This window comes from Malaclemys terrapin, chromosome 1 (assembly GCF_027887155.1).
Source record: "Malaclemys terrapin pileata isolate rMalTer1 chromosome 1, rMalTer1.hap1, whole genome shotgun sequence".
NCBI classification, from domain to species: Eukaryota; Metazoa; Chordata; order Testudines; family Emydidae; genus Malaclemys; species Malaclemys terrapin.
The window spans coordinates 217,354,462-217,369,583 of record NC_071505.1 but is presented as its reverse complement, the minus strand read 5'-3'; the positions used below and the strand labels follow the sequence as shown (position 1 = coordinate 217,369,583).

Sequence of the window (15,122 nt, the reverse complement as noted above, 5' to 3'; positions counted from 1 at the left end):
GTGCAGGGATCAGTGTTAAATCTGGTTTTATGTAATGTGTAAATTTATGATCTGGAAAAGTGAGGAAAGTGAGGGAATAGCATGTTTATGAAGTCTTCCGATGCTACTAACCTGTGAGGAGTTGCAAACAGCAGTCAGGACAGAAAAATCATACAAAGGGACTTAGATCAGAAGGATGGGAAGAATCCTTGGGAAAACAACATCTTGGAAAAATACAACCTAATATATATTGGGGAACCCTATATATAAATACAACCCTAATATATTGTGGGGAAAATAATCTGAAAAACTCACACACTATAAGAAGGAGAAATGTGGGACAAATGAGTACTAGTGAATGACAGATTAGACATTAGCAATGCAATATGGCATCAAAGGCAGCCAATGCAATTCTGGGTACAGAGATCACCTACTGAAGGTGATCGTCTTTCTCTGAACCCCTTATGCCACATTTACACCTGGAATACCATGCTCAGTTCTGGATCCCACATTATCATACAGATATTGGCAAATATAAAGGTGTTCAGAGAACAAAAAATATCAACAGGGGAGGAGGGACCGAGCTTGAAGGAAAGATTAAGAGACCTAAGTATGTATAGCTTAGCTAAGCAATTGCTAAGGGGAGGGCGGAAGATAATGATGATCTACAAAGATTTGATGGTGGGAGATTAATTATTTCATTGTTACCAACTTTTGTGATATTTGGTGTTTTCCTTAAAGCCCCAGCTCCTGGACTCATGTGATTATGAGAATCTCAGCATTCCTTATAAATCAATCAATCAACCAACCAAAGCATCTAGCTCCCATATGTGGAGACAAGCTTGAAAACGTAACCCAAGTACATTCTAAAGGCTCAGAAGCCAGAAGTCAAATAAAAAGAGCCCCAAATGTATTATTTAATTTAAATCTCATGATTTTTAAGTCCTACTCATGATTTCTGAATCTAAGGATTGGCAATATTTTTATTTAGTGTCTTAATGGGGTGCATGAACTAGGAGTAGTGGGATGATATTATAAATAGGAAAAGTTGGCAAAATAATGGGAAATACTTCCTAACAGTGAGGTGTACTGAATAATCTTTTAAGGAAAGTGTGATGGGGTGGCCTGCCCTTAAGGGCCATATTGCCTGGTGGTCTCCGCACTCCACCACCTGGCATGGCCCTTTAAGGGTTTGGAAGGATTCATTAGATATAGCGAGAGATCAGAGGGTATGTCTACACTGCAATTAAAAACCCACGGCTGACCCATGCCAGCTGACTTGGGCTCTAGGACCCTGCGAGGTGGGAGGGTCCCAGAGCTCAAGTTATGGCCCGAGCCCAGACATCTACACTGCCATTAAACAGCCTTGCAGCCTAAGCCCTGTGAGCCCAAGTCAGCTGGCACAGGCCAGCCACAAGTTTTTAATTGTAGCATAGACATACCCTAAGGGTCCTGGGAATGATGCTTGGGGAAGGGATCCTGGCACTGTCCCTTTAAGGGCCCGAAGCCTTGGAGACGGGCAGGGCAAGGCTCCCCTCTCACCCAATCAACTGGGAAGGAGTTGGGAGAAAGGGACCACCAACATAAAGACAGCCTCTTCCCTCCCAGCAGACCGACACTGACAGGAGCAGGCTGGCCCTGCTGAACCCTCCAGATTGGAAGGCTAATGGAGACAGGGCCAGCTCCAGGCACCAGCTTCTCAAGCAGGTGCTTGGGGCGGCCGCTTGGGAGAGGGGCGGCAGGTCCAGGTATTCGGCGACAATTCGGCGGACGGTCCCTCACTCCGGCTCGGAGTGAAGGACCTCCCGCCGAATTGCTGCCGCAGATCGTGATCGCAATTGCGATCGCGGCCGCGGCTTTTTTTTTTTTTTGGTTTTGGCTGCTTGGGGTGGCCAAAACCCTGGAGCCGGCCCTGAATGGAGAGGGTGTTCAGCTGGCAAAAGCCTTGCTGCTGTTTATTCCAAGGCAAGAGCCCTGAGAGACAAACCCCAGCCCAGAGAGAGAGCTGAGGGGGAATTCCTGTTTGGAAGAGGGAGATAGTGACAACTCTAAAGGCGAGAGACAGAGGGACTGCTCACAATACAGCCCAGCTGCTGCACAGAAGGGCTAGAAGCAGACTTTGAGAAAAGACCTTCATAACTGGCTGGGGAGAAGCTGTGAGGAACCATAGATCTAAGCTGGGATAATAGAGTCCAGAGACCCTGGTGAAGACGTCAGCAAGCAGGAGGAAGGTAGGAGCAGCTCCAAGAAGTGATGGAGGGATTGAAGAAACACTCCTTATCTGCTCAAAATAGAGTCCCTGGGCTGGAACCCAGAGGAGAAGGCAGGCCTGGGCTCCTCTGCTGTGCCCCTAGACCAAAAAGGGGGTACATAGGTGTGAGAGTAAGAGAGGCCAAGAATGACAAGTTCCAGATAGATGTCAGAAAATGGGCTTGAAGGACATCAGCTTTTGAGTTTCCTATTTTTGGACTTTTCTGTTTACCCCAGTAGGAGAATGGACTAAGTAGTGACCTGGCTGGAGGGCTAGGCCGTGGAAAATGACAGATCGCTGTGGAACAAGAATGGCTAATGGAGACACTAAGCCGATAAAACCTCTGCAATACTGTGCCTGAACACATGGAGGTGCTCTGGAGGTGAGAGGCTTGTCTACAGGAAGTAGTACGTAGCACTTTTTAAACTAGCCTGGTCAAGACATTAGAAAACAGAATATGGAGAACGATCCTTTACTGGCAAGGAGAACTTCTGGAGCACTTAATAGTTTTTTCCGTCTCTGACATTCTGCAACAGGATGCTGGCCATGTAAACACAGGCACAGCCAGTCTAGCCCTTTAAGGCAAGGAATTCTGAGGATTTAGTTCTGGGTCACAACTGTTCGTGAAAGCAAGGCAGGAAATAAAAGGCATGAATTGTTTTTTAGTCACAGAGAGATCAGGGATGAGGAAAGAGCTGGTGTGAGACTCTTCAAAATGTCTGGCAGAAGAGCAATAGCCAAGAGTCTAGAGAGGGACATTACTGCAAGCCCGGCAGCTCATGCTAGATGCCCAAATCCAAGCCTGCCTGACCCCCTGGGTCTGAGGTCAGCCAGCTAGCCCAAGCCATGCCCCTAGGCAGCAACATCCATACTGCTTTTTTTATGTGCTAGCTTGAGAAGAACTAGCAAGAGTCTATCAACCCACATTGGGAATCACACCTCCCAGGTGTAGTGTAGATATTCTCTGTTTGTACAGCACCTAGCACACCGGGGTCCTGGTCCATGACTAGGGCTCCTAGGTGTTATGGTAATACAAATAAATAATAATAAGTAACAAGTTTTAAACATACACAGATAAATAAAAGATTCTGCCTTGCACCCGAAGCTTCTGCCACGAGTATTTAATCTATCAGATCAGATACTGAATAACGCAAACCTCGCTATCACTTTGTGCAAAACACAGCATAGCAGAGGTTTTCAATATAATTGTTATGAGGTTGAAGTTTAGTTAAGAGTCCATTATCTTATGGGGCATAAACAATAAATGATTGTAGAATCATAGGACTGGAAGGGACCTCGACAGGTCATCTAGTCCAGTCCCCTGCACTCATGGCAGGACTAAGTATTATCTAGCTAATTCCTGACAGGTGTTTGTCTAACCTCCTCTTAAAAATTTCCAAAATGAAGATTCCACAACCTCACTAGGCAATTTATTCCAGTGTTTACCTACCCTGACAGGAAGTTTTTCCTAATGTCCAACCTAAATCACCCTTGCTGCAATTCAAGGCTGTTGCTTCTTGTCCTATCCTCAGAGGTTAAGAAGAACAATTCTTCCTCCTCCCTGTAACAGCCTTTTATGTACTTGAAAACTGTTATCATGTCTCCTCTCAGTCTTCTCCTTTCCAGACTAAACAAATCCAATTTTTTCAGTCTACCCTCATAGGTCATGTTTTCTAGACCTTTAATCATTTTTCTTGCTCTTCTCTGGACTTTCTCCAATTTGTCCACGTCTTTTCTGATATGTGATGCCCAGAACTGGACACAATACTCCAGCTGAGGCCTAATCAGCGTGGAGTAGAGTGCAAGAATTACTTCTCGTGTCTTGCTTACAATACTCCTGCTAATACATCCCAGAATGATGTTTGCTTTTTTTGCAACAGTTTTACATCGTTGACTCATATTTAGCTTGTGATCAACTATGACTCCCAGATCCCTTTCCACAGTACTCCTTCCTAGACAGTCATTTCCCATTTTGTATGTGTGCAACTGATTGTTCCTTCCTAAGTGGAGTACTTTGCATTTGTTCTTATTGAATTTCATCCTATTTACTTCAGACATTTCTCCAGTTTGTCCAGATCATTTTGAATTATAATCCTATCCTCCAAAGCACTTGCAACCCCTCCCAGTTTGGTATCATCTGCAAACTTTGTAAGTGCACTCTCTATGCCATTATCTAAATAATTAAGGAAGATATTGAACAGAACTGGACCCAGAACTGATCCCTGCGGGACCCCACTCGTTATGCCCTTCCAGCATGACTGTGAACCACTGATAACTACTCTCTGGGAATGGTTTTCCAACCAGTTTTGCACCCACCTTATAGTAGCTCCATCTAGGCTGCATTTCCCTAATTTGTTTATGAGAAGGTCATGCGAGACAGTATCAAAAGCTTTACTACCACTCTTCCCCCCTCCTCCCCCGCCATCCACAAGGCTTGTTACCTGTCAAAGAAAGCTATCAGGTTGGTTTGACACAGTTTGTTCTTGACAAATCCATGCTGACTGTTACTTATCACCTTATTATCTTCTAGATGTTTGCAGATTGATTGCTTAATTATTTGCTCCATAATCTTTCTGGGTACAGAAGTTAAGCTGACTGGCCTGTAATTCCCCAGGTTGTCCTTATTTCCTTTTTTATAGATTGGCACTAAATTTGCCCTTTTTGCAGTCTTCTGGAATCTCTCCCATCTTTCATGACTTTTCAAAGATAATCACTAATGACTCAGATATCTCCTCAGTCAGCTCTTTGAGTATTCTAGGATGCATTGTATCAGGCCCTGGTGATTTGAAGACATCTAATTTGTCTAAGTAATTTTTAACTTGTTCTTTTCCTATTTTAGCCTCTGATCCTACTTCATTTTCACTTATCAGAGGGGCAGCCGTGTTAGTCTGGATCTGTAAAAGCAGCAAAGAGTCCTGTGGCACCTTATAGACTAACAGACGTATTGGAGCACGAGCTTTCGTGGGTGAATGCATCCGAAGAAGTGGGTATTCACCCATGAAAGCTCATGCTCCAATACGTTTGTTATTCTATAAGGTGCCACAGGACTCTTTGCTGCTTTTACTCATTTTCACTGGCATTCACTATGTTAGACATCCAATCACCACCAACCTTCTTGGTGAAAACCAAAACAAAGAAGTTAATAAGCACCTCTGCCATTTCCACATTTTCTGTTATTATTCCTCCCCCCCCCCTCCGCCATTGAGTAACTGGCCTGCCCTATCCTTGGTCTTTCTCTTGCTTCTAATGTATTTGCAGAATGTTTTATTGTTACCCCTTATGTCTCTAGCTAGTGTGATCTCGTTTTGTGCCTTGGCCTTTCTAATTTTGTCCCTACATACTTGTGTTATTTGTGTATATTCATCCTTTGTAATCTGACCTAGTTTCCACTTTTTGTAGGACTCTTTTTGATTTTTAGATCATTGAAGATCACCTGGTTAAGACAGGGTGGTCTCTTGCCATACTTCCTATCTTTCCTATGCAGTAGGATAGTTTGGTCTTGTGCCCTTAATAATGTCTCTTTGAAAAACTCCCAACTGTCTTCAGTTGTTTTTCCCCTTAGACTTGCTTCCCATGGGATCTTACCTACCAACTCCCTGAGTTTGCTAAAGTCTGCCTTGAAATCCGTTGGCTGTTCTCCCTCCTACCATTCGTTAGAATCATGAACTCTACCATTTCATGATCACTTTCACCCAAGCTGCCTTCCACTTCCAAATTCTTAACCAGTTCCTCCCTATTGGTCAAAATCAAATCTAGAACAGCCTCTCCTCTAGTAGCTTCTCCACCTCCACCAAACACTAATTCTCAGTGCAGGTGACATGAACTCTATTTTTTGTTCTACAATTTTGCTCATTTGAACCTCTCCTTCAGAAAGAATGCCATATCCTAACATGAAGACATCATACAGTGTGCTATATGCATATGGTTATGGCTGTCCAACTTCCTGACAGATGAAAGGAGATGCGACTAAGGGTATGTCTACACTACGGGATTAATCCAAATTTATAAATTTGAGTTTTGGAAACAGATTGTATAAAGTCGAATGTATGCGGCCACACTAAGCACATTAATTCGGCAGTGTGCATCCATGTACCCGGGCTAGCATCGATTTCTGGAGCGTTGCACTGTGGGTAGCTATCCCATAGTTCCCGCAGTCTCCTCCGCCCATTGGAATTCTGGGTTGAGATCCCAATGCCTGATGGGGTCAAAAACACTGTCGCGGGTAGTTCTGAGTACATCCTCCCCACTCTCCAGGGAAGCAACGGCAATCGTTTCGCGCCTTTTTCCTGGGTGAACAGTGCAGACGCCATACCACGGCAAGCGTGGAGCTCACTCAGCTCAAGACAGCAGTCATGAACATTGTAAACATCTCATGTGTTATCGTGCAGTTTATGCTGAACCAGAACCTGCAAAACCAGGTGGCGAGGAGTAGGCTACGGCAGTGCGGCGGTGAGAGTGATGAGGACATGGACATGGAATTCTATCAAACCGCGGGCCCCGGTGCCTTGGAGATCATGCTGTTAATGGGGCAGGTTATAGCCGTGGAACACCGATTCTGGGCCCAGTAAACAAGCACATACTGGTGGGACCGCATAGTGTTGCAGGTGTGGGACGATTCCCAGTGGCTGCGAAACTTTCGCATGCGTAAGGGCACTTTCATGGAACTTTGTGATTTGCTTCCCCCTGCCCTGAAGCGCCAGAATACCAAGATGAGAGCAGCCCTCACAGTTGAGAAACGAGTGGCGATAGCCCTGTGGAAGTTTGCAACACCAGACACCTACCCGTCAGTCGGGAATCAATTTGAAGTAGGCAAATCTACTGTGGGGGCTGCTGTGATGCAAGTAGCCAAAGCAATCACTGAGCTGCTGCTACGAAAGGTAGTGACTCTGGGAAATGTGCAGGTCATAGTGGATGGCTTTGCTGCAATGGGATTCCTAACTGTGGTGGGGCGATAGATGGAACCCATATCCCTATCTTGGCACCGGAGCACCAGGGTACCCAGTACATAAACCGCAAGGGGTACTTTTGGATCACAAGCGACGTTTCACCAACATCAACATGGGCTGGCCGGGAAGGGTTCATGACGCTCGCGTCTTCAGGAACACTAATCTGTTTAAATGGCTGCAGCAAGGGACTTACTTCCCGGACCAGAAAATAACCGTTGGGGATGTTGAAATGCCTATAGTTATCCTTGGGGACCCAGCCTACCCTTTAATGCCATGGCTCATGAAGCCATACACAGGCAGTCTGGACAGGAGTCAGGAGCTGTTCAACTACAGGCTGAGCAAGTGCAGAATGGTGGTAAAATGTGCATTTGGCTGTTTAAAAGGTCGCTGGCACTCGTTACTGACTCGGTCGGACCTCAGCCAAACCAATATCCCCATTGTTATTGCTGCTTGCTGTGTGCTCCACAATCTCTGTGAGAGGAAGGGGGAGACCTTTATGGCAGGGTGGGAGGCTGAGGCAAATTGCCTGGCTGCTGATTATGCGCAGCCAGACACCAGGGCGATTAGAAGATCACACCAGGAAGCACTGCGCATCAGAGAAGCTTTGAAAACCAGTTTCATGACTGGCCAGGCTACGATGTGAAAGTTCTGTTTGTTGAAAACCCGCCCCCTTGATTGACTCATTCCCTGTAAGCAAACCACCCTCCCCCCTTAAATCACAGCTTGCTTTTAAACGAAATAAAGTCACTATCGTTTAAAAATCATGTATTCTTTATTAATTGATTATAAACATAGGGAGAGAACCGACAAGGTAACCCAGATGAGGTTTGGGAGGAGGATAGGAGGGAAGTAAAAGGCCATTGAAAAAATTCAATATAATGACAGCCTTTTGGTTGGGCTGTCCACTGGAGTGAAGTGGGAGGGTGCACGGAGCCTCCCCACCCCGCGTTCTTACACGTCTGGGTGAGGAGGCTATGGAACATGGTGAGGGGGGAAGGAGGTTATACAGCGGCTGCAGTGGCACTCTGTTATCCTGCTGCCATTCCTGAAGCTCCACCAGACGCCGGAGCATGTCCGTTTGATCACGCAGCAGCCCCAGCGTTGCAGCCTGCCACCTCTCATTTCGAGCGTCCCTCATGACCTCACGTTCACTGGCATTTTTCCTGTACTTAGATACCGTGTCCTTCCACTCATTCAAATGAGCTTTTTTATTGCGGGTGCATTCCATTATTTCTGAGAACATCTTGTTTCGCGTCCTCTTTCTCCGCTGCCTTATCTGAGATAGCTTTCGGGACGGAGGAGGGAGGCTTGAAAAATTTGCAGCTGCTGGAGGGATGGAAAAAGAGAGAGAAATTTTTAAAAAGATACATTTTACAGAACAATGCTTATACTCTTTCACGGTGAAAAACACTATTCACATTACATAGCACATGTGATTTCAGTACAAGGTGGCATTTTCCATCTTAATATTGAGTGCCTGTGGCTTTGGTGTTAGAGATCACAGACGCAGGTCCAGGCAACAGAATTCGGCTTGCATGCGGCCATGGTAAACCATTGTCTTTCGGCTTCTGCACCCTCCTTTCCCACATATCAAGCAAAGCCCATTGACTGCTGCGGTTTTCCTGTTAACCTTCAGCAGCAGAAAACAAACTAAACCCCCCGCATCCAATTCTCTGGGATGATCGCTTTATCCCTCCCCCCATCGCATGGCTGGTATCAGGGAAGATCCCTGCAGAAACCAAACTAACCCCCCGCCCCCTCCATCTGCCATGAATTATCTGGGATGATCGCTGTACCCCTCCGCCCCCCCCCCCCCCCCCGCATGGCTGGTATCAGGGAAGATCCCTGCTAGCCAAAGGCAAAAAGCTCAGTGCCAATTCCCTCCCCCCACCACGCTTGGCTAACTGCAGGGAAGGATTTCTTTTCAGCCACAGGCAAACAGCCCAGTAGGAACGGCCACCTCTGTCCCCTTAATTAAATTCCTGTATTTCAACCAGGTTACCATGAGCGATATCACTCTCCTGAGGATTACACAGAGAGATAAAGAACGGATGTTGCTTGAATGCCAGCAAACACCGGGACCATATGCTGCCAGGCTTTGTCATGCAATGATACCAGATTACTTGCTACTAGCATGGTCAAGTGTCCTTCCATGGAGGATGGAATAAGGCTGCACGGCCCAGAAACCTTCTGCAAAGGCTTTTGGAGTATCTCCAGGAGAGCTTCATGGAGATGTCCCTGGAGGATTTCCGCTCCATCCCCAGACACGTTAACAGACTTTTCCAGTAGCTGTACTGGCCGCGAATGCATCCCAAGTCCTCAGGGCAAATTAATAATTAAAAAACGCTTGCTTTTAAACCATGTTTTATATTTTAAAAGGTAAACTCACCTGAGGTCCCTTCCATGGGGTCATGGTCTTGGGTACTGGCTTGGGAGGGTACTTCAGTCAGGCTGAGAAAAAGATCCTGGCTGTTAGGGAGAACGGAGTGCTGTGTGCTCTCCGCAAGCTCCTCCTCCTCCTCCTCTTCCCCGTCCGCAGAATCCTCAGGTGTGGCTGATGAGATTACCCCTGCCTCGGAATCCACGGTCAGAGGTGGGGTAGTGGTGGCGGCCCCCCCTAGAATTGCATGCAGCTCAGCGTAGAAATGGCATGTCTGCGGCTCTGACCCGGAGCGACCGTTTGCCTCCTTTGTTTTCTGATAGGCTTGTCTGAGCTCCTTGACTTTCACGCGGCACTGCTCTGAGTCCCTATTGTGGCCTCTCTCCATCATGCCCTTGGAGATTTTTTCAAAAGTTTTGGCATTTCGTCTTTTCGAACGAAGTTCTGCTAGCACTGAATCCTCTCCCCATATAGCGATCAGTACCTCCCGTATGGTCCATGTTGGTGCTCTTTTTCGATTATCGGCCTGCATGGTTATCTGTGCTGATGAGCTCTCTGTGGTCACCTATGCTCTCCTGTGCTGGGTAAACAGGAAATGAAATTCAAATGTTCGTGGAGCTTTTCCTGTCTACCTGGCCAGTTCTGAGTTCAGATTGCTGTCCAGAGCAGTCACAATGGTGCACTGTGGGATAGCTCCCGGAGGCCAATACCATCGAATTGCGGCCACACTAACCCTAATTCGAAATGACAATATCGATTTTGGCGCTACTCCGCTCGTTGGGGAGGAGTACAGAAATCAATTTTAAGAGCCCTTTATTTCGAAATAAATTGCTTCGTTGTGTGGACGGGTGCAGGGCTAATTCGATTTAACGCTGCTAAATTCGAATTAAACTTATAGTGTAGACCAGGCCTAAGTCAGTCCATCAGGGTGCTTAGCAATGGTATGGGAAAAGAGCCTGCTGCGTGCACGACAAACCTTCGCACAGTGGCTACAGGTCCACTTGCTGGATGAAAGTTGAAGCATACTCTGCTTCCTGGCTCACCTGAGAGCCTCAGCCTGGTCTGTCTGATGGCTCTCTGCAGTGACTGCACCAGTCTTAGCCCAGCTTCTCCAAACTGAACAATTTTGGGAAGGATTTTCCCCCATTGTCAGTGGAAATGCTGAATTCCTTGAGGCCTTGCTTCACCTTGTTGATGTATTGGAGCTTTGGCCTTCCTCTGCGTTGTGGGCAGTTCTTAAGTTGACTGTACAGCACAGCCTTCAGCAGACAATCTTGAGGCCTGTGCTCCACATGCCCCAACCAGCGAAGCCTGCGAATGTCCAGAGTAGTTTGCATAGACTGTAGGCCGGCTGTCTCAAGGATCTTGTTATTGGTGATCTGTTTGTCCCAAATAACTCCAAGGATTTTTCTAAGACAGCGGAGGTGGAAACCATTGAATCTCCGCTCCTGCTTGGAGTACGTTACCCAGCTTTCACAAATGTAAAGGAGGGTACTCAGGACACAAGCCTAATAAACAGCCACCTCTGTGTTCAGGTTTAGCAATTTGTTGCTCCAAATACATGAGGTAAGTTTGCCAAAGGTAATAGAAGCTTTGCCGATTCTAGCATCAAGTTCCCTATCAAGGTTAAGTCAGCTGGTAAGAATTGAGCAGAGATAGCAGAAGTGATCCACGTTGTCCAGAGCTTCATTAGGTGACTGCCTACAACATGCATGTATTAATATATACATATGCTCAGAAGAAAACAACATACTGAGTTGTCTATGGGCATTTTAGCTCATTTCAAATAGGGTATAGTGGAGACTGTCCCTTTGTTTCTATTTGCTGTGTACAAAGGAATTGTCATACTGGATCAGACCCGAAATCTACCTAGTCCAGTACCCTGTCTCCAGCAATGGCCAGCACTAGGCACTTTATAGGATAGTGTAAGAACCCCACATCAGAAAGATGTTGGATAATTGGCCTCCCACATTAAGTTTTATCCTGATCTCTAATAGTTAGTGACTGGCTTCAGCCCCGTAGCATGAGCCCTGCAAGAAAAACAAAATATCCTTTCCAAAATTTTTGTTAGCAATAAACATAACTCTGGATATTCTTGTTATCGCTATACAATTTCCAGTCCCGCTTTGAATCTTGTTATTTCTTGGCATCAACAACTTCCTGTGGCAATGAGTTCCACAACCTAATTACACATTGCATAAAAAGTATTTCCTTTTGTCAGTTTGGAATTTACCACCTTCCAGTTTCATTGAATTTCCCCTTGTTCTTGTGTTCTGACAGGGAGAACAGAAGCATCTGATCTTCCTTTTCTACATCATTCTATTTTGAAAAAAAGGAATTTCCCCACTTTAACAGTTTCATATCTGCATAGCATGGAAGTCTTACAGAACAGATTTCATTCTTATGGTCTACATGTAAGAAGAGAGAGTTAGGCAGACACACAAAATGAGTTATGCATAGTTTCCATTAGATTGTGCCCCCTACACAACAGATAGGGAGGGATAGCTCAGTGGTTTGAGCATTGGCCTCCTAAACCCAGGGTTGTGAGTTCAATCCTTGAGGGGGCCACTTAGGGATCTGGGGCAAAATCAGTACTTGGTCCTGCTAGTGAAGGCAGGGGCTGGACTCAATGACCTTTCAAGGTCCCTTCCAGTTCTAGGAGATGGGATATCTCCATTAATAAAAATTAAATTAAAAAAGATGCTACCTCTCCAGAGTGAGAAGAGACTATCTGGAGCTATACCCGAACAGATACTGTTATTACAAGGTACACACCCTTGTAGCTGGGGGTTTTTGGTGGAATTTGCTTTTTAATGTGATAGATTTCAGGTTCTCAGACTGATTTCCTAAATGCAGATCATCCAGGGACACGTCCAGCTGCTGGACTTGCTCCTACATCAAAATACAGAGTTTTTGGCAGGCAAAAGTTGACACTCTGTCCAACATTCTGAGTGTAGCAATAGACCCAGTGCCTGCAATTTATTGTCTTAGTCACCATTCTTCTATTCCCATGACTATTTATGAGATGATTTTTAAGCATAGCACTGAACTTTGGCTAGAAGACAGTTGGCTATTTGGAAGTCTGAGACAGTCCAGTTGATTTTTCACTCTTAAGAGACTTGATGTTGTCGAAAGGTTTATTACTCCTTCAGATATTGTCAGTATAGATCCCTCACACTTAGGAGTACTAATGCGCTCAGCTCTGAAATTCAGAAACTTCTGCAAGACAGTGGCTGCACACATGCCCACATGCAGGACTCACTGTTTGGTGCAAGGTAAAGAGCAACAGCCCCAACCCCACCACAGTTTGTTTTGGCCATAGCAACTGAAGGAATCAAAATCGTCAGGGCTTCTCTTCCTTCTCCTTTGTAGCTGACTCTTCTCCCATCTTAACCATGAATTTAGACTGAGAACTTTTAATTGGTGTGTTTTGTTTAAAACTAAATAATATAGCAGTTTTCTGGTGTATTTGTTTAGAAACCATCCTATTGTGCAATCAGGTCAATCCAGTCCATTCTACACCCTTTGTTTTAGTTGACAGACTATTATTCCATGAGGGCAGACCTCAAGTATGTGGGTTCTAAACACTATGGCTGGAAACAGCAGAAGATGTTTTATAGAGGAGTATATGTGCATGGCCTGTATTGCCTGGGGGGATGACCATGCTCTGAAAGCCTGATCCATCTGAGCAGTGTAGTCCCTTTTAGCCTCTCTATAAATAAAAGAGGCTCCACCAACTACCTAGCAGTGGCAAAAGCACACCTCAGACATTCAAGTGTCTATGTGTCCTCCACCCAGCTGATCAGCTTCTAAAGGCACAATCTCCACAAGAAATCCAGTCAGAGCTCTTCATGTGCACTATGTCAAAGCGTGAGTAAGAGAATACGTGGTCTTTTTTTACAGCATAAGATAAATTCTTCCATTTGGAAGAAAACCAGCATCATTTCTGTACTGCATCTCTGACACAATATTATGCACAACGTTTGTAGACCAGTTCCATCTTCTGTTGCTCTGATGGTGAGGTCCTACTGTAAATTCATATTTCTGTAGCACCAGATACAAATGTGGAGCACCAGATGTGTGTTTATTCTCACTATTATCCATTATATTGATAATGATGCTGTAGTGAGTCAAATATTTTTATTTTGGTGTAAAGAAGTATATTTGATCCCATCCTAGTAGGTGGGAATGTAATTCTTGGGTAACTATGGGCTGGCCTTCACTATGGGGAGATTGACACTGCTGCAATCGATGCAGCAGAGATCAATATAGCGGGTCTAGTGAAGACCTGCTAAATCGATGGCACAGTGCTCTCCGTTGACCCCAGGACTCCTGCTCCCCAAGAAGACTAAGGGAAATCAACCAGAGAGTGTCTCCCATTGACGCAACACAGTGAAGACACCGGGGTAGGTCAACCTAAGTGACATGAACTGAATAACATAGCTGGAGTAGCGTAACTTAGGTCGACTTAGCCCCATAGTGAAGATAAGCCCTCTGTCAAGGAATTGCACCCTGAATAAGCAAGAGCACAGGCAAGATCAACATTACAAAGATTTTGGACAACTGAGCTGTGTGCATTCTGCAGCACTGTTTGTATTGCAATTTTGAGTTACAAATGAAGTTGCATCACTTCATGCTTGTAGTTGTGTGATCCAAGCTCCTAGAGAACAGTTTGACTTGGAAGTATGAATATTCTTTGGGAGAGTATCTACTTCTTGAAATAAAGGGACCTGTGAAATAAATAAAATACCAGTTTGTAGAAAATATAGTAGAAGACGTTCACAATGAATGCCTTTCGGGGACCCATAGTAGCAGGCTTGGTGCAGGTACTCCGTTTCTGTTAAAGCTGCTCTGCAAAGCCACTCCCCAAAAGCCGATTTCCTTGCTCATTGATGTCCACTGAGAGAAGGCAACAGAAATTCCATACTTTATGGTACCATGTACATTCTCTATGTCTCAAGAGCAGCCTTAACAGAAACGGAGTACCTGCACCAAATTATATTTGTGTAACAGAAAAGTTAACTCATTCCTGCTCAATGTTCCACATAGGCATTGTGCCTATCACGAAAACAAACAAAAATGATGACAAGAAAAAACGCAACAAGGTGATTATGCCTTGCTGAGTATTCCTGAAACTGTTTACTTTTTTCCCATTGTGACATTCTATACCTTGGGGGAGCGTCCCGTAACCCCTAAATTCCTCATTTTTATATAATCGTGATTTTACATATAAAACATGCCTTGTAAGATATCAGGGGAAAGGTTACGATCTGCTGAAAGTCATTTCTCTATCCATATATGTATATCATTAATGCATATGAAATCATGAGTATTGTGTTATATGGTTGTCTCTAAAACATGCTGTAAGTTGGGGAATCAGCCAGATATTAGCTCCCCAGAAGCAACAACAAAGAAAGTAACCAACACCAGGGCAGGGCATCAAACAAACCATCAACAACCATTGTGCAGCAAGGGAGTTACAATTCAATGACTCACCAGCATGAGGCCACACCAAGGGAATTGCTCAACCTTGCCTGGAGGCTCAGCAATACCCTCCAGACATGCC

General features: G+C 45.1%; 2 protein-coding genes across 6 annotated transcripts in view; both read right to left on the bottom strand.

Annotated features, from left to right (window-relative positions):
* The window catches only part of PIR (pirin), a 92,564-nt gene that overhangs the window by 40,462 nt on the left and 36,980 nt on the right, over positions 1-15,122 (bottom strand). The window lies entirely within an intron of this gene.
* LOC128825102 (myb/SANT-like DNA-binding domain-containing protein 2) lies at positions 7,936-14,185 on the bottom strand. Its single transcript, XM_054007189.1, has 2 exons — positions 9,566-14,185; positions 7,936-8,502 (listed from the first exon to the last, which is right to left on the bottom strand). The coding sequence occupies exons 1-2, from the start codon at positions 10,086-10,088 to the stop codon at positions 7,952-7,954; spliced, it is 1,074 nt and encodes a 357-aa protein (XP_053863164.1). The 5' UTR covers positions 10,089-14,185; the 3' UTR covers positions 7,936-7,951.